The sequence below is a fragment of the Seriola aureovittata genome, chromosome 23, assembly GCF_021018895.1.
Source record: "Seriola aureovittata isolate HTS-2021-v1 ecotype China chromosome 23, ASM2101889v1, whole genome shotgun sequence".
Lineage (NCBI taxonomy): Eukaryota > Metazoa > Chordata > Actinopteri > Carangiformes > Carangidae > Seriola > Seriola aureovittata.
Genome location: NC_079386.1, coordinates 18,911,432 through 18,928,468, shown reverse-complemented (window position 1 = coordinate 18,928,468; position 17,037 = coordinate 18,911,432). Strand labels below are relative to the sequence as shown.

At 40.1% G+C, this 17,037-nt stretch overlaps 2 protein-coding genes, 2 long non-coding RNA genes and 1 other non-coding gene across 9 annotated transcripts; 1 reads left to right on the top strand and 4 right to left on the bottom strand.

Moving 5' to 3' along the window:
* Positions 1 to 576: 576 nt before the first annotated feature.
* Positions 577 to 1,115, bottom strand: LOC130164381 (uncharacterized). Its single transcript, XR_008826600.1, has 2 exons — positions 1,014 to 1,115; positions 577 to 916 (listed from the first exon to the last, which is right to left on the bottom strand). It is a non-coding gene; the product is annotated as an uncharacterized LOC130164381 (long non-coding RNA).
* A 244-nt stretch (positions 1,116 to 1,359) lies between these two features.
* Positions 1,360 to 2,784, bottom strand: LOC130164382 (uncharacterized). Its single transcript, XR_008826601.1, has 3 exons — positions 2,693 to 2,784; positions 1,531 to 1,584; positions 1,360 to 1,405 (listed from the first exon to the last, which is right to left on the bottom strand). It is a non-coding gene; the product is annotated as an uncharacterized LOC130164382 (long non-coding RNA).
* A 1,043-nt stretch (positions 2,785 to 3,827) lies between these two features.
* LOC130164289 (butyrophilin subfamily 3 member A2-like) lies at positions 3,828 to 11,820 on the top strand. Of its 4 annotated transcripts, XR_008826592.1 has the most exons (14): positions 3,833 to 4,050; positions 5,023 to 5,296; positions 5,430 to 5,482; positions 5,832 to 6,029; positions 6,138 to 6,224; positions 6,319 to 6,438; positions 6,527 to 6,571; positions 6,696 to 6,713; positions 6,906 to 6,980; positions 7,262 to 7,361; positions 7,601 to 7,718; positions 7,946 to 8,084; positions 8,634 to 8,854; positions 11,700 to 11,820. XR_008826592.1 is itself a non-coding variant. In XM_056368929.1 (13 exons), the coding sequence occupies exons 1-13, from the start codon at positions 3,924 to 3,926 to the stop codon at positions 8,795 to 8,797; spliced, it is 1,518 nt and encodes a 505-aa protein (XP_056224904.1). In that variant the 5' UTR covers positions 3,834 to 3,923; the 3' UTR covers positions 8,798 to 10,283. The 4 variants fall into 4 exon arrangements, 3 of the variants coding, with proteins under 3 accessions (XP_056224905.1, XP_056224904.1, XP_056224906.1); XM_056368929.1 differs by lacking the exon at positions 11,700 to 11,820 and having other exon boundaries at positions 3,834 to 4,050; positions 8,634 to 10,283; XM_056368931.1 differs by lacking the exon at positions 11,700 to 11,820 and having other exon boundaries at positions 3,912 to 4,050; positions 5,902 to 6,029; positions 8,634 to 10,283.
* On the bottom strand, positions 10,582 to 16,810 carry LOC130164349 (PRELI domain-containing protein 1, mitochondrial-like). Of its 2 annotated transcripts, none has more exons than XM_056369030.1 (6): positions 16,673 to 16,810; positions 14,817 to 14,954; positions 13,766 to 13,991; positions 12,885 to 12,998; positions 12,633 to 12,711; positions 10,582 to 11,949 (listed from the first exon to the last, which is right to left on the bottom strand). In XM_056369030.1, exons 2-6 carry the CDS (start codon positions 14,945 to 14,947, stop codon positions 11,798 to 11,800), a joined length of 702 nt encoding a protein of 233 aa, XP_056225005.1. In that variant the 5' UTR covers positions 14,948 to 14,954; positions 16,673 to 16,810; the 3' UTR covers positions 10,582 to 11,797. The 2 variants fall into 2 exon arrangements, with proteins under 2 accessions (XP_056225005.1, XP_056225006.1); XM_056369031.1 differs by lacking the exon at positions 16,673 to 16,810 and adding an exon at positions 16,569 to 16,671.
* trnag-ucc (transfer RNA glycine (anticodon UCC)) lies at positions 15,658 to 15,729 on the bottom strand. The gene has a single exon. It is a non-coding gene; the product is annotated as a tRNA-Gly (tRNA).
* Positions 16,811 to 17,037: the final 227 nt, after the last annotated feature.

The window sequence follows — 17,037 nt, the reverse complement described above, 5'->3', positions numbered from 1 at the left end:
CAGCAAAAATGATCAATATTTGCTGGGAGTCTCTCTCTCTATTCCTTCCAGCTCCTCCAGTGTAAAGGTCTGTGTCCATGTGTAGTGTGATTATAGATTATAGATCAGCTCTAGCTTCTATATTAATACTGTGAAAGTATCAAAGCCTCAGTCCACAGAGAAATGCACACAGCCTGTATTCAGAAACTGAGCCTTAAAACCAGCCGTCAGGACTTCTGGAACTTTGTGATGTCACAACAAAGCAGTCACCAAGCCCCGCCCACCTGGACCCACCATCCAAACCTTGCAGGATTTGGTTTCTCTGAGTGTTTTTACCTGAAATCTGCTATATTTCTATTGGATCACTCAGAAAACAGTCAGCCAATCAGAAGAGAGGCTCAGAGCCTCCTCTCTTCTAATAATAAAATATGGAGCTTTAAAGAGAAAAATGTCCTGACTCCTCTGTGTAATTCTTTGTGGTGATGTTGTAGTTTCCGAGAATTAGAGGAGGTTAAATCGTTGTTTGGAAAAAGAAATCTGATCCATCTCCACTCAAACACCACCACCCAGGAAAATATCAGTCAGATTAACCAATGATACGAGTGATCAGTATTGATTTATTTGTTACAGTATAACTGAAGTCATCAGACGTGTTATAGTCGGGATGTTGTCGGAGAGAATGAAGCTGAGATTCAGGAAAAAGCATCAGCTGCTGCTTCAACTCTTTAATTTGCATCAGAGAAGAAAGAAGAGTTCGCTCTGCAGAATAAAGTTACACACCCAGTCAGTAAGACACTAACCCTGCTGTTCATGTCGCCTGTCGCTTCCTTCCCTGAAGCAGCGTTACAGCGATAGAGATGGTGTGATTATCACATCAGCCCGGGATGGATGATGATGTCACTCTGCTCGTCACCCAGACATCCAATCATGATGTTTCCTGTAAGAGACACAGAGTCCGTCAGCGCTGAGACTAAGAGACTGAAACTTTAACCTTGTTCTGTACAGAAACCACTTTGGTCATTCACACAACTCACACTTCTCTATCTGAAGCTTTATTTCTCCAAATGCTTTCCTTCTTCTTCTTCTTCTTCTTCTTCTTCTTCTTCTTCTTCTTCTTCTTCTTCTTCTTCTTCTTCATATCCTGGATCAACAGGACGATTTAACAGACAAGAGAATCAAGAATCTTTTCTGTTTTATTTTACACAAGTGTGATGCATTTTAGTAAAAGAGCAGAATTACTGATTCGTGGGTTTATAGCTATAAACCTCGGACCAGCTTCAGGTTTCATCCCTGTTTATCCAGAATCATATAAAATATGAACCATTTGTGTGACATTTTGTCTTAATTGCTTTGTGAAGTCTTAAAAAATATATAAATACTCACACTCATTCCAGTCCATCAGCTTTACCCATGTCACCTCCATCGCCTGGATCAACAGGACAGGTATTGACATATTTATTGATTTATTCCTTGTCATTATTATTATTACACTGCAAATATATTAATATCTCAAATGTTCATCATCTTTACAAATGGAACATGAACACTCACTGGAGGCAGCAACGACCCGAGGCTCATATCCATCCCTCAATCCTTGTGCATGAGCTGCATGAACAGTGACGTAAAAACCACATCCTGCACTTAATGGAAGACTTGGACATATTGTTGAAATAAGAGTGTTTGTTTTTCAGGTGGATAAAGGGTTAAATATGAAGCTACAGCAGCTGTTAGCTTAGCTAAACTTAATTAGCTAAACTTAGCATAACCCACAGTACAACAGCAAATGTTCATCTTAACGCTTCAGCTTTAGACGTTCTGGTACAAGGATTGTGTTACCAGAGTCGAGGCTAACGCTAGCTGTTTCCCTCTGTTTCAAGTCTTGGTGCTAAGCTAAGCTAACAGCTGCTGACTGTAACTTTATATTTAGAATACAGTATCGAGCTTCGCATCCCACTGTCAGCCAGAACATGACTCAGCGTATTTCTGAAAATGTAAAGCTATTGCTTTTAGTGACAGTGACAACAACGCAATATAAAAATACATATTATAAACAAAATATACACAAAGCATCACAAGTAAATGTAACAACCTACAAAGTCCTTTTGTACAGTTTTATCATCAGCAGATATTAAAGCAGTGGCTCTCGACCTGCTGGTCAGGGCCCCCTGCTGGGCTGCAGAGGTATTGCAAGTGGGCAGACAAATCATTTGCAAAGTTACCATTTTGGCAAAAAGATGTAATTATATAAAAAAAACTAAAAAAATGATAAATATTAAAGTTATAAACAATATTTTTAAATGTTTTAAAATGAAATGATCTTTAGAAATGTTGAAAAAATCCCTTAATTATTTATTTTTTTTAACAGATTTTCCAGTGGGCCATGAGGTGAGAACCTCTATATGGAAATATTGTATAATGATTACTGATGCGTTTTAAGCAACATGGACTTCATGCACAGCTGGGTCAATAACAGCACATCAGTATTGTCCAATACATGTATCTCTAAATGTCGTCTTTGTTGAATTTATTCACATCAACTGAAGGACGTCGTGTTTCTTTCTGAATACATTGAATCAAAACCCTGGAGTGTGTGGAAAGTGTCGTTTTGACAGGACAGTGAAGGCATCATTTCACCTCTGTCTGTCTGGGAGTCAAAAGTTCAATGTTTGTCTCTGAAACGAGGTGAAATTGTAGAAAATTAAAAAACACTCACCGGCAGATCGAGTCAGAGCCATCAGGACACACACAAGCACAGACAGAGCCAGCGTCTTCATGGTGGAGGCTGCAGATGTTCAACAGATGTTCAAGACGATGACAACCAGAGAAGTTACTCACACTTCTACTGTGAGCTGTTTAAATGAACGACAGGTGAGTCTGTGACAAACCTGCTGCAGGATCAGCTGAACCAGGACCAGCTCTTAAATCCTCCCACTGACAGAAAGTCAAACATTAATCAGCTCCAAATATTAAAAGTTAGCTTCATGTTTTCTTTAATAATTGTATCATTCCACTAATTATTATTTATCTAAGGTGGTGTCGGCCCAACAACGCCCTGATCCACTCCCACATGTCGCACAGAGCTTTTAGTCCTCTCAAGGAGAACATTTACTCTGCTGTAAAATTTAATTAAATAATACATTTCTGTAGGAGTGTGAAACATGATATTCATATGGTGACAAGAGAAAAAGATTATAGTAGAGACGCCAGTATCACAGAATGACACTTAAATCAAGGTTTCAGGGTCAGATTCACTTGTGGGTTTGGTTTCATCTTTGTTTGGGACTTTGTTTTGTCAGATGTCGTATTGTCTGATTTCTTTATTCTCATATGTGAACAAACAAACACACCTGAACGTGTTTCATGATTTTTTTCTCTCATTTTAAACAGATATCTTACTTTTTTTTGATTAACATGAATATTAATGTGATATAAAATCATGCAATTTTACTCTGTAAAAGAAATCTTTCAAGTTAATTCTTTTATTTAAATACATTAATAAATTATGATGCATTTTTTAATAAAATATGTAAAAACAATCATTAGGGATAAAACAAAGTTGTTGTTTTTTCCCCCAACATCTGTATTGAACATGGATGTCACATATAACAGAAACATTAATGCAGACAAAACTATAATAAAGCCAGGGAAAGTGATCTTAATAAAAATATTAAATAAAGAACAAATCCACGGTTTAAAAAAAATAGTTTTAATGTTTGGACTGCTTAGACTGAATTTAGATTTATGGATGTGACCTTTAGCTAAAATAATCACCAAATTGATAACATATAATTCTTTAAGTTCATTATTAATGTTGTTAAAGATACCAAACAGTGCAGGGGGGTAAAAAGTTCAAAATATCAAAAAGTCATGAACATACGTCATAACGCGTCACCCACAGTTCAGCGCATGCGCCGAAGTTCTAAAAAGTCCTTGTCATTGTCTCCATGTTGGACAGCGGTCTGGTGTCCTCTGATTCTGCTGCTGCGGCTCTGCGGATGGAGCACGCGGGACTCCTCTTCTTCTGTCTCTGCTCCGTGGTGGTTTTCAGCAGCGTCCTCCTTCCGGTGTCAGGTCAGTGCGTTTGTTACAAACCCGTCCTAAAGGGGCGTGTCGCAGCGAACAGCACACGTGCGCTACAGTACAGTTATAACACAGGTAGTTACTTTGTTACAATGTGGCGCAATTTGTATTTCGAGCTGGACACACCTGCTACCTGGAGCACGAGCTGTATTCAGAATGAGTTACCTGTACTTAACGATTCAGCAGCAGGAAGCGGGAGAGAGTTTGTGTTAAAAAAAAAAAAAAAAGAGCATCACTGTCGATCATTTCTATCCCGAATTAATGAGAAGATTAAATTATATTTTATTAGTTTTAAAGTTTATGTTCTATCATGACTGCTAATTTAGTCACTGTTAATGTGTCAGCGTTGACAAATGGTAAAAAATTAACGTCTTGAACTCCGGTAAAGGATTATGTAACTTTACACAGAGCTAAGTCCCAGAGACAGTTTCCCCAAAACGCTTGTGTGTGTGTGTGTGTGTGTGTGTGTGTGTGTGTGTGTGTGTGTGTGTGTGTGTGTGTGTGTGTGTGAAGATATGACATTTTCCACTGAGTTCCTGTCAGTTTGTGTTGTCACATCGTCATAATGATTTTCAGAAGCTGACTAGTTTTTCTGAGAGAAAATGTGTCTGATTCTCACGACGTTGCCAAAGTGAAAAAGGAGTGTAAAAGTTTGTTTAATGAGGGAGAAATCCTGCTCAAAGATAATCCAGTTCCTCTAATTAAAATGTCCAAAAGTACAGTAGAAATAAACATGTTTACAGCCTGGTACAAAAACAGTTCTGGTCTCTATTTGTTTACATTTTATTAAGGACTGAAGTTATGGAGAATTGAGGGCGTGGCCTCTTTGATTGACAGGTGGGTGAGCGTATGCTTACCACAAACCAAACTGAAGTCTTTATGCCCTGAATGAAAGCTTGAGGTTCTTGCTGTTGTACCTAAACCTACTTCATAAAGTATCTATCTATCTATCTATCTATCTAGCTCTACAGTCCGGCTCACCTGAACGAGTGTTTGCAGACGCCGGCGAAGATGCCGTCCTCCCATGTCACTTCGACCCATCTGTCAGCCCCTCGACCTTCGGCCTGACGGAGTGGTCACGGGTGAACGGTCCCTCCCTGTCCACGGTTCACGTCGTCCGCAATGGAGAGGAGCTGGAAAAGGAGGCAACAGGAGAGTACCGCGGGAGGACGGCGGTGGCAGAAGACGGCTCTCTGACGCTGCGAAACGTCACGCGGCGAGACAGCGCCACCTACAGGTACATGATGGCATGTTGTTTATTTTTCTTCTTGTCAACAAATCCCACGTGTTTTACGAAATTTTGAATCTTCCCCCAGGATTCATTCGACTCTTGTGTAATCGTGACCTTTTTCCTTTTGTTCGTTGTCCAGATGTTTCCGTCGTGGAGGAACATCTGTGAAAGTGTTTGTCTCTCTCATTGTTGGTAAGATAGCAGCCATGCTAGTCTTTGTTTGTATTGTTGTAGTTGAATGTAAAAACTGCAAAGTAAATATGTAAAATACAATAACAGAGTAATGATGAGGATTATGATGAAAGGTCAGTTCTTACAGATCGTCCTCTGGGGAACATGAATGTCTGCGCCACATTACAGATATTTCTCAAACCTTTGACCTACTTTTGGTGCTTAAGGAAAAACCAGAGGACGAGGAAAGTCAGAAACCAAAAAGATGAGACACACAAGAACTGCACACACAGAGTGTGTATGTTCAGATTCATAAATGACGACAAGACCACAGGTGAGGTGGTGCGGTGACAGGTGTGTCTGTCTGCAGCTCAGGTGTCTGAGGTCAACGTCACTGTGCGGGAGTTGTCCAATGAGCTGGTTGTTTACTGTGAGTGCAGCAGCTGGGGCCTGAAGCCGCGGGTGTCTCTGCTGGACGCCGAGGGAAACGTCCTCCCTGCTGAGAGCCAGTCGTCAGTGGAACCGGGCGACCTCTACTCCGTCAGGGCGCACCTGGACCTGGCTAAAGGTAGGTCAACCACTACTCACGCTCCAGGTACGACTGTCAGGTCTCGGTCACGAGTCTCGACTTCCAATCTGGAGTTTTAACTTTTGTTTTCTTCTTTTGTTACAAAAGGAAAATCAAAAAAGAGTGGAATCATGGTCTGTCAAGCGGAGATCACCGAGCTGCGCCTGGTGAAGGAGAAACGCATCGATATCAGTGGTAAAAACAACGTCTGGAAGTTTTCAGTGTTCGTCTTTGTTGCCGCCTCAGAGGGATTTCACATTTCCCAGTTTGTTTATTTTTTTACTTGCAGAAAAGTTGAGTGTTTCGGAGGCGGAGGCGGGTCCTGGATACGCAGTCGCAGCCACCATCCTGCTTGTCGTGGCTGTCGTGGTCATCGTCGTTCTTCAGTGGAAGCTTGAGAAGCTGAGAGGTCGGTCTCTCTTGTGTTGTAGAGCAGTAAAGAGTCTGGTTAACCTGGCTGCTTCGCTCACTTCCTGTCTGGTTCTGTGTCGTTGCAGTGTTCTGCACCAGACTGGTCCAACAGCCGCTCCGAGGAGAAGAGGGTGAGTTCAAGTGTTTATTGTGCAGCTTGTTTTTGTTGTAAATCTGACGTCACAGAATTGATTTGAACAGATGTAACTGATGATTATTGTCATGATGATGAACAACTGTCTCTTCTTTCCTCAGCACAACCACTTCTCAAAGGTCAGTCTCCAACTTAAAGACTTTTCCTCAAGAAAAGGTTTTTAAAAGTCTTTATTAATTACATGAATTCATGTAATTAATGGAGAAATAATTGTGGGTCTTGTTGTTTGGTTCGTCATCGTTTGACCGGTAAGACCGTGAAAACGAGCTTTTACAGGTGTGATGGTGTCTGTCCTCTGTCTTTGTCTTCAGACATAGACATCTCCCAGGTGGACACGACAGGAGCGTCTGAAATCACGGCGAAATCTCAACATCTGTTCAACAACGGTCAGTTCGCTCAGCCTTCACCTCCGTTTTCTCTCCAGTCGCTGCCAGTAAAGCACTGCAGAAGAAGAAGAGGTCATTTAAAGACCCAGTCAAAGATCAGACGATTAGTTATTTCTGTGATGTCACAGTCTGGGGAAATAACTTAATTTAATAACAAATTAATTGAAGCAGATTCAATCGAATATCGTGTTTTAATTAAATGGTGAAGTCATGTTCCACCCCACAGCTGTGATAAACCCGGATACAAAGTCTGATGAAGCTGTTCGTCGACTCTGTTTCAGATCAACCGCTGGATGGAGTCAAAGTCTCAGAACAGCTGGCTGAAAGAGACCTGGACGAGATGAACAAATACAAAGACATCATCAACAGAGTGGGAGAATCGTACGTATGGCAACAGTTCAAACACAGTATGATGTGGTTGTTTTCGTCTCTTTGTGGTTGGTTTCGTCTCTTTGTGGTTGTTTTTGTCTCTTTGTGGTTGTTTTTGTCTCTTTGTTGTTGTTTTTGTCTCTTTGTGGTTGTTTTTGTCTCTTTGTGGTTGTTTTTGTCTCTTTGTGGTTGTTTTTGTCTCTTTGTAGTCTCTCTATAGAAAACTTGACAGTTGTTGTCATTTGCTGCAGTGAAAACATCCCCCCCTCCCTGCTCGCTGGCATCATCTCCAGACAGTCTCTGGCCGGAACCAAGCTGGATCAAAACGGCTTCGGACTGTACGACTCAAACTGCTTCGGTCTCATGCAGGTGCGACACACTTCTTGGATAAAGCATCAGCGCCATCTGCAGGTTTACAAGCGAGCTGCGCCACAGTGACGGCGGCTCGTCTGCTTTCATCCACCAGCTGGATTTGATTTTAATCTAAAGATGTGCTGTGCTTCGTCATTTATCTTAAACATGGTGTTAGCTCACGTGGTTCCTGGTTGCATGTTGGATTGAGGACTTCCTGAAACGACGATGTGTGTGTCCTGCAGATCAGTAAGCTTCACAACTGTCTGGAAGGCGGCCCGTTCAGCAAGGAGCATGTGGAACAAGGAGCCAGAATCATCGCCAGGCTCCTTCGGATCATGCTGAAGGAGAGGAAGAACTGGACCTCACAACACCAGCTGAAGGGTAAAAACATGGACGCCTCCTGCCTCCTTTCCACACTTTGCGCTTTTCAAAACAAATAGACCAATCGCAAACTTTACTTTACTTAACTTTAACTCTACGAGAATTGAACAGTAAGAGTTTGTGCATTTTTACACAGCTGTTGACCTTTAGAAGAAAATGACATTTCTTACAGCCTGAGTTTCACACATTTAAACAAACTACTCTGCCCCCTAGTGGAGGTACTGTTTAATGCTCCAGATACACAAGCTCACGGACTAACAAGCTAGAACCTTTTCGTTTCATCTGGTTGTGTAACGGATTATTTCTTATCTGGGGTCAGATCATGATGATGCATGATGTAGTCCAGACGTCCCTCTCCCCAGCAAAGTGTTGAAATGTCGAACTTTTCCCTTTAGTTTCGTCGCAGTGTTTGTGTTTGCCGAAGTTGATGAAAGGTGTTCTGGGACTTCCTGTTGTACTACGTGGAGATATGAGGGACGTCTCCTTTAAAATGGAACCTCACATGTTTGTGTCTTCATGTATCTGAGCATTTGCTTCGCTGTGTTTCAGGAGCGTTGGCTTGTTACATCTTAGGTGAGGAGAAAGTCCTTAATTTGAAGGATCATGAGAACATGGACAGTGAGACGCCATGCAAAGACTTCGCCAATGATGTGATCGCCAGAGCGCGCTGGTTCGCCAACAAAGGCTTCAAGACACTTGGCAACAAGTATTGAGATAGATGTTTTACAGAGTTCCTGTCCCTGAAACAGACACAGCTCTAAAAAAAACAAGTGAGTTCAGTTTTGAATCTCCTGAATTACAGTTTCCATTCAAAAATAAAAATGAAGCTGTGAGTGACGAGCAGGGCAGCAGAGCTGAAGGAGCTGATGTCTGAAGTAGGTTTAGGGTTAGATATTGATTATATCATTAGAATTCAAATATTATTTTGATGTATATGTTGAAGCAACTTCCTGTAAATGATGTCACTTCTGGAATGTACCATTATTTTACAAGGGTTTTTTAGGTGAGGGTTGACTTGAAATCAGGGGACACCCTTCAAGGCTTCAGTGGTTAGCAACAACACTGATTGTGCTGCCTTATTAAGGTCCTAAGTGGAACTGTTTTGTGTATTTTAGATGTATTACAGGAGCTGAGGTTGAAATGCCAATAACGCAGCCAAAATTACCAAAACATCAAAAATGAAAAGGACAAAAATGTCCATAGGGATGCACAACGGTTATTAATGATCATTTCCTTCACTTTACTGTGGCAGTATTAATACATGTAACGTTTGTCAGACAAAAATAATCTTCACCTTAAACTCAGGGAACATTAATGGAAACTTCGCCACATGTTGAAAAGCCTTAAAAGTATTTGTTACGTTTTAAATGTGTCATATTCAAATTGGCATTTATATGACATCATTGTTCTCATGTTACATTAATGAAGAACAAGTGAAGAAAATGTGTTGTTAATGCGCTGTATGAGTTTAGAAGAAAAAAATAATTAATCCAAGAGGCTGAAACATTTTACCATTTAGCAAAAGTGAGATCATGAAAAAACATTATACTGGTGAATCATGGATTTAAAAACATGTTTTCATCTGAGCAGTTCTCTAAGGTGTCGGACACCAGTTAGCAGGAGCTAGCTTTAGCATGATACCAAGAGTCTGACCGGTTCTTCCAAAGAGCTTCCAAAGTTTTTTGTTTAAAGACAAGAACTTTAGACATTTTGGAAACAAACCTATTTTTATAACGTTGTATATGAACTTGAAGAGCTCGTTCTGACGTGGAATATAATAATAATGTGCCACGTTAGTATCTTGGAACTCATAAGTCAAACATCCTGTTTGTAAAAGTTAGCATCTTGCTAAGTTAATGTCTTCGTTTTAAATGAATTGCAGCCAACAATAACAACTACTGTTACAGTAACATTTGTGTTACAGGAGTATTACTCATTATAGAGCCATTTACTTTACTGGTAAAGCCGGTAATAAAAGAAATCTCAGTGGAAAAGTCACTACATGTTGAAGGACTTTAACAATTTACGTTACGTTTTATTTTTAGCTTCACATTTCTTATTTCAGTGTTCAAGTTCAGTGTTTCATTATTATTCTCTGTGATAAACATTTATCTCCCGCGTGTTTTGTGCATGAAAGTTTTCACAATCCTGGAATATGACACAGTGACTTTCCAAAGAATAAAGTGTGTTTTGCAAATATCCTGAAGTGAGACTGTGTCTGGTTTATCACAGGATTACAGATTTATAACTGTAGAAAAGGAAAGTAAAAAACGATATTGAAATCATAATGATGATTAAAAATGAAAAGTGACATTTAAAACCAAAAGGTTAAAGTATTTAATTACGGCTTGAGTATCTTATTTTCTCCTACATAATTTAACGTGGAGGATATTCTGTGATATACATGAATTCATTGGTTAATTAACATGTTCATGTGTTTGAACACATTGCACAGTGTCACATTAAATGAAAAACCTTATAGTGACGACAGCAGCTGTTAAAGTAGATTTAGATTTATTGTGATGACTGATGAAAAGTGAGAATATGATGGTGGTTCTTCACAGTATAAACTGAATGTTGAAATGATAAAAGTCAGAGAAGGAAGCTCAAACACGAGATCTGAATCTGAAAAACCATCAAAGCCTGACAGGCCCAGTTTGCCCCTGAAGTAGAAACCAGTCCAAAATAAACTCAGGTGATCTTATTTCACTTTATCGCCCCCTGGTGATTCCTGTTTCTAAGAACTTGGTACAATCTCTGCAAGTAATAAACTGTAGAACCACTAGACTTTGAGCTGCAAGTGAATATAATCAGTTCCCTGAAAAACTGCACTGGAAACACATACAGCAGCTGAACCAGGGCTGACAGCTTAAGAATTATAACATTAAGAATTTAATATCAGGAGTTGACCACCAGAGGGCGATGATGGAGGGACCACTCGTTAAGATCATGTTGAGAATGTGAAACATGCATCTGTACAACAATCTGATTCTAAAATGACTTCAGCGCTGATCTCATGCAACATTCAGTTAAAGAAATAAAATTAGAAAGATTATCTCAATAGACGATTTAATTATTATAAAATTAAATTTAGCAGGCAAGAGTTCTTAATGAAACAATATTTTTCGCTGAATGACGAAAAGAAAATGCCGAAAAAATGTCACTGGAATTATTAAAATGACTAGAAAATATAAATAATTATAATAACATAATTCAAAACAAGAATTGAGAACAATGTTCATATAAAAATATAAAAATTACGACAGTGAAAAATAGATGGCTTAGACAGAAAATAACGAATAATGGAATGCGAGCCGTTTGCTTTATAACATCTAACACTAGAAAGAACTGAATTCTTTATTATAAATAGAATCTAAATATCTTTATCTTCTGTCTTCTTTTAAATAACAAAGCCTTAGATCATAAAAGTTTACCTCTACATAAATATTATAGAATTTAATACTATAATCTAGAAAAAGGTGTAAAAACCAAAATGAATCAAACAAAAGCAACTTTAAAAAACAAAACTTAGGGAAACCTTTTTACTAAGAAGGTTTTAATCTGTCCCAGTGAATCCTGAGGAACTAATATTCATTATTTTCTGCTCCGCTTCAGTCAAACTTTAAAGCTGCACTTCTTCTCTGATGATGGACTTCACAACGCAACCAATCCCAGCTGACGTTGATGCGATGCCCCGCCCCCGCAGTACCAGTTCAAATCAATAGATGCAGGATTTCTATTGCAACAGCAGAATCATACGAACTGCTTGGCTTCTGGGTAGAGGTGGCCGTGGCTTGTGGTGGGAGGGGCTTGTGTTTCTCTGATGACTCTCCCTGGTCTCCATGGAGATGAGGGGGGGCCTCAGCTGCAGGTAATAAAACAATCAGGTGTATTTCAGTGTTTCTACATATTTACCGCCCGTAATTCAAGCATATTCTCTTTTTGAAAGGAATTGTGACATATGTATTCATCAACAGCCAAAACTTAACTGACGTCATGAAGCAACTATAGTGACTAAATCGCCATAGAACATCACCAAAGTCCTGATAAACAAGTCTCGCCATTTGGCAGCCATCTTGGCCACACCCTTGGACAGTTATTATTCCGTACTAACAAGACCAGGCCCCTATTTAAATGAATGGAGAGAGAGCCATGACTTCCCCTTCAATGGTCACCGGGACATGAAAACTGCGTGTACAGAATCACATGTAAAAACAAAAAAGGTTTGGTGACTTTGCCCCAAAATAAGTTTTAAAACATCTTTTTTTCCCCCAGGTTTTACTTCCACTTCTCATGTATAAGGTTTCAAATACCAACTGTGTAAGTGCAACAACACGGTCGGCTTGATATCGGCTGTTATAAAGCAGATGATTGGCTGTTTCACGGGAGGGGTGGGACACGTGTCATACAACCACCATCTTTGGTAGAAAAATCTTTAATCTTTAAAACAATAGTAAAAAATTTTTAACAATACGTAATACAAATCTTCACATTGAGAAAGGTCCTCACAAGTCAACAAGTGTGTGTGTGTGTGTGTGTGTGTCTTACTCTGTATCTTGGACAGAGCAAACTCCAGCCCCTTCATGGCTTTGGCTTGGTTACTTTTAAATCTGGTGAGACCAAACTCCTGGTGGAGAAACACAAAGAGTTAGACAGAGAGATGTGGGTTCGTGTTGCTGAACCAGCGAATTGAGGACCTCTCTGCATTGTGAGGACATCACTGTTTGAAATGGTTAGGGTTAGGGTCCTCACAAGTATATCAAGACAAATGTGTGTGTGTGTGTGTGTGTGTGTCTGTACCTGTATGGGCCGGGCCAGGCCGTAGACAGCTGAGGAGATCCAGGCCTCCCTCCTGAGTTTGGTCCAGGTAGGCCGACTACGGTCTTCTTCAAACGAACAACGCTCTACCACCGTCTGAGAGGCGGAGACAATAAATACTGTACAATACAGGTCCGACGAAATTCATATAACTGTTCAAACATGGACATTCAATCTTCAAGTGTTAGAATTCAATATTGTTAGTCCACAGTATAAACAGATCGGGCCATGACTTGGTCTCCTGTGGGGAACATTCCTAAAATGTACTTTGTCTGTTTGCGGCGTTCGTCAAACTCAACAGTCTGGTAATGTTAGGTTGTCTGGAGGAAGTTCGCTTTCATGCTGAAGCAAAAAGGTGTGGGGAGGGCTGTAAGTGTAGACTGCAAGAGCTAATGTGGCTAATACCCTGACAACAGGAGCCCATGAAGCAGGAATTGGAGAGCATTGTGATTTTACAATTCTCACCTCTACGCAGCCAGTCGCGAAGGGACATTGGTGTCAATGACGGACTGTCGGCTTCAAAAAGTTCCAGTCCCCCCTATTCCGACATCAAAAAGGTGCAGGGGGAGGGTGAAGCTATCCAACCACCCAGCAAACACTTGCAAGAAGTCGCCACAACAAGACGTTGCCAATTGACCACAACGTCCCCGGAACGATCTTGGTCACAGACCTTGCTTGTTCCCCAGCTCTACCTCACTTCCTGTCACCTCTATCTCACTATCTAATGAAGGTGGAATCTTCCCCCGAAAATTAAGATTTAAACTCTTACAATATATATGTTAACTCAAAGTCATTTGAACTTTGAACTGGACAGGTGGACACGCAAAGTAAATAACCATGGTAACTAACTCGCAGCGTCTCACCATTAGCGTGTTGTGGTTGACGTTCCAGGTCTTGGTGGTGAGTGTGTGTCTTTGTGGGTCCACAATGGAGTCCTCCAGGACGTAGACGGCCCGGGCCATGTGGGTGGGGAAGACGCGCTCCGCCCAGCCCGGCAGCCGGTTGGTCTTTGTCAGCAGTCGCCGTGACAACAGGTGGTTGCTGGGGGTGACTTCGCGGTACAGGACGTCCTCAGTGAGGACGTGGGTGCTGATACGTAAAAACATACAGATTTGTGACTTTAGTATGTGTGTGTGCCTCTATATTTGTGAGGTTTTATAATTTGTGATTATATTATAAATAGACCATAGAACATTTTTAGAAAGTGAGGACATTTTGGGGAATGACGACGTTTTAGAAAGTGAAGACGTTTTAGAAACTGAGGACATTTTGGGGAAGCGAGGACATTTTTGGAAAAGTTCTTCTGGGCTGTCGGAGGGTTAAGGAGGTTTTCAGGGTTGAGGTTATACTTTGGTTTAGAGTAAGGTTATTATTAGGGGCTTGGGCGGTGATTCTTAAATTGGGGGAGGTAGTTTAGAAGGAAGACAGGGCAGAAAAGAAAACCTTGTTCTGGCAGGTAAACTTACATTTTTCATTTGCACAACAGAAGCTGATGAGAAACGTAAAAAAAACCCATAAACATCAATTCCAATTAAATTCAACGTGGGTCGTTTTGTTACTAGTATCATTAATATTGTTCATGACAAGGGGTCATAACAGAGAAAAGTCATTGCATTATGTCAGTGAGGGTCCTCACAGGTACAGAAGTACAAATGTGTGTGTTACCTGCACAGCCGCAACCATTATCTTGAAAACTAAATAATCGTTGTCAGTTTTTACGGAAAAAAAAGCCAAAGACTGAAGATCTTTGAGCTTTTGACAGTTGGTCATTAAAACAAGAAATTTATAAATGTCACATTGGACTGACATATCATAACAGACTTTTTTAACCACTTCCTGTCATTTACTGGCAAAACAATTAATCAGAAATTATTTCGCAGATTGATCAGTTATGAAAATAAGTGCCCCCGTTACCTGTACGGGTTGGGGTAGCGCTGCCAGAAGGCAGCCAACACCTGATGCCACGGACTCCTAATGTCGACCTCACTGTGGAAATACCTGCCCATGTCTACATAAAACACAGACAAGGTGTTTGGCCGACTCATCCAGGAGCTGTGGGGAAAAGCAATGACAGAAAAAAAACAGTTGTTGTTTTCCTCATTAAAGTCAACATTTTTAAGAGCACATTTCTCAAAGAAATAAAATTGAAATTAAAGTGTAAGACAAAAAGTATTTGATTGATAGAATATTATTCTGATAAACAAATAATAATTTCAGTGATTTGTCAAACAAAACATTCCCTTTTTTTATAATTAAAATAATCTTTAGTTTGTGTCCTGAAAATATATTTTTAATTCAAATATAAGCAGACGTTAGTTCATCACCTTAATCTTAATTATTTGACATAATGATTCACTTCACGTCATAAAAAAAAAAGAATGGAAAAAGGTGAAAAATGCCAGTAATAACTGTCGATGGCCTTTAGATTATGTATTCAAATTGTTTGTTTTATTTGACCATCGATCCACAACACATAGATATTCAGTTACTACTATGGTGAAGAATAACATCATATTCTGACATCTATAAAACCAGATCCAAAAAATAATTTAAATTTTTGCGTATATTATAATAGATTGTTATATTATTAATCGACCAAGATACAAAAAATTTAAAACAAAAAAATAAAGAAACACACTACATTGAACATGCTTTTGCCATTTGTAGTACATCGAAATAACATATAAAAAAAATAAAAATAAACGATTAAACCCGTTTTAACGGTCAAACCCTGTTTCGCGGCACAAAAACCAGATGCGTTGGCCGGGAATCGAACCCGGGTCAACTGCTTGGAAGGCAGCTATGCTAACCACTATACCACCAACGCTTCTATCGACAACAGAGCAAACCGGCGATTTTACTTGTGATTTGAGCGTGAGTTTACAATATGTATTGTCAATAACCCGCAATGAATGACTTATGAGATTGTAGTTAACGTTGCTTGTGTCGTTTTCTCAGAAATAAACGTTAAATAACTGACGCTAACGTCACTCTGATGTGGCTGCCAAAGCTTGTATGTAGCATAGGTACTGCTAACTGGATTTACTGTACAAGATGTATGTTGAGCTTAGTCAGTGTTGCTGGTCTGTTAGTTAACTTGGTTACATGTTTGTGTTAAGGTTAACTAGTAGGTTGAACCGCCACTAACCCGCGCTGCTCGGTTAACTTTACATGTCTAATGTTAGCTAATTACACAGAGAAGTCGGCGTTGCTAGCTGCTTGTTACTGAACGACGCTGAAGTCAGCATCCGGTTCGACAGTTAAGGGGAAAGTTAACGTACGACACCGAGCGGCCGTTTCTTTTTAAAACAAGTTGTCACGGATTTAAAGCGGGTTTCAAACAACGTTAAAAAAAACGATTTTGATCAGGAAGTTTAATGTCACAATAGTGAGATGTCGCTCAGGTGCGTTTCCCTTAACCGTCCCCTGAACTGTCGAATCGGAAACTGACTTCAGCACTGTGAGTTTGTGTACAACAGTACATTGATGTTTTTACGAAATAATGAAACCAACATCTCTCATAAGTTTAGCCAGTTAATTGTCTTCTGAGCCCCAATCGGCGTTACTGTAAGCTAACATGTTAGCATTGGGGTTAGGGGCATAGTTTATTTGGATAGTGAGCTGCTCAATCCTCAGCAGAAGTTACCGGGCTCCACGTTAGCTTACAGGCTACACCGCTCGTCGCTACACAGCTCGCCGGGTTTCTGAAGCTGTTGTCGGATGAAGCCGCTTGTAGTTATCGTCTAACCCCGGCCGTTGAGCTGACATACCTGCAGCCTTTAGCCTCCCAGCGGGGGCAGCTCGGTGTTAAAGCCTGGAGTGGGGCTGAGCGGCGGGGAGAGTAAAACCCAGCAGCGGGTCAGTGGAGGTTTTGCTGGAGTCAGGTGATCACAACAACACGAATGGAGGTCCCACTTTCCTCCACTAGATGACGAGATTTCATCATTTTTTGAAGCAGAAACAAGTGTATTTCCATGTAATGCTGCATTATAATATTCAACTTTTTACTCTATAGTTAGTAGTTACTTTGAAGATTAATATTTTACATACAAAACCAGTTTCCTGTCTATAAAAGAAAATACATTTTATTACAAATTAAACTACACATGTATAAAATTAATAAGATGAATAAGCC

What these genes read in the sequence shown, in the direction of transcription:
- LOC130164289 (XM_056368929.1), top strand. Translation starts at nt 3,924, where the DNA reads ATGTTGGACAGCGGTCTGGTGTCCTCTGATTCTGCTGCTGCGGCTCTG. An exon ending in CGTCCTCCTTCCGGTGTCAG is followed by an intron (nt 4,051 to 5,022) that starts GTCAGTGCGTTT and finishes CTATCTATCTAG; the next exon opens with CTCTACAGTCCGGCTCACCT. An exon ending in GAAGCTTGAGAAGCTGAGAG is followed by an intron (nt 6,439 to 6,526) that starts GTCGGTCTCTCT and finishes GTGTCGTTGCAG; the next exon opens with TGTTCTGCACCAGACTGGTC.
- LOC130164349 (XM_056369030.1), bottom strand. Translation starts at nt 14,947, where the DNA reads ATGAGTCGGCCAAACACCTTGTCTGTGTTTTATGTAGACATGGGCAGG. An exon ending in TCAACCACAACACGCTAATG is followed by an intron (nt 12,999 to 13,765) that starts GTGAGACGCTGC and finishes TCCGCCTCTCAG; the next exon opens with ACGGTGGTAGAGCGTTGTTC. An exon ending in GCCTGGCCCGGCCCATACAG is followed by an intron (nt 12,712 to 12,884) that starts GTACAGACACAC and finishes TTTCTCCACCAG; the next exon opens with GAGTTTGGTCTCACCAGATT.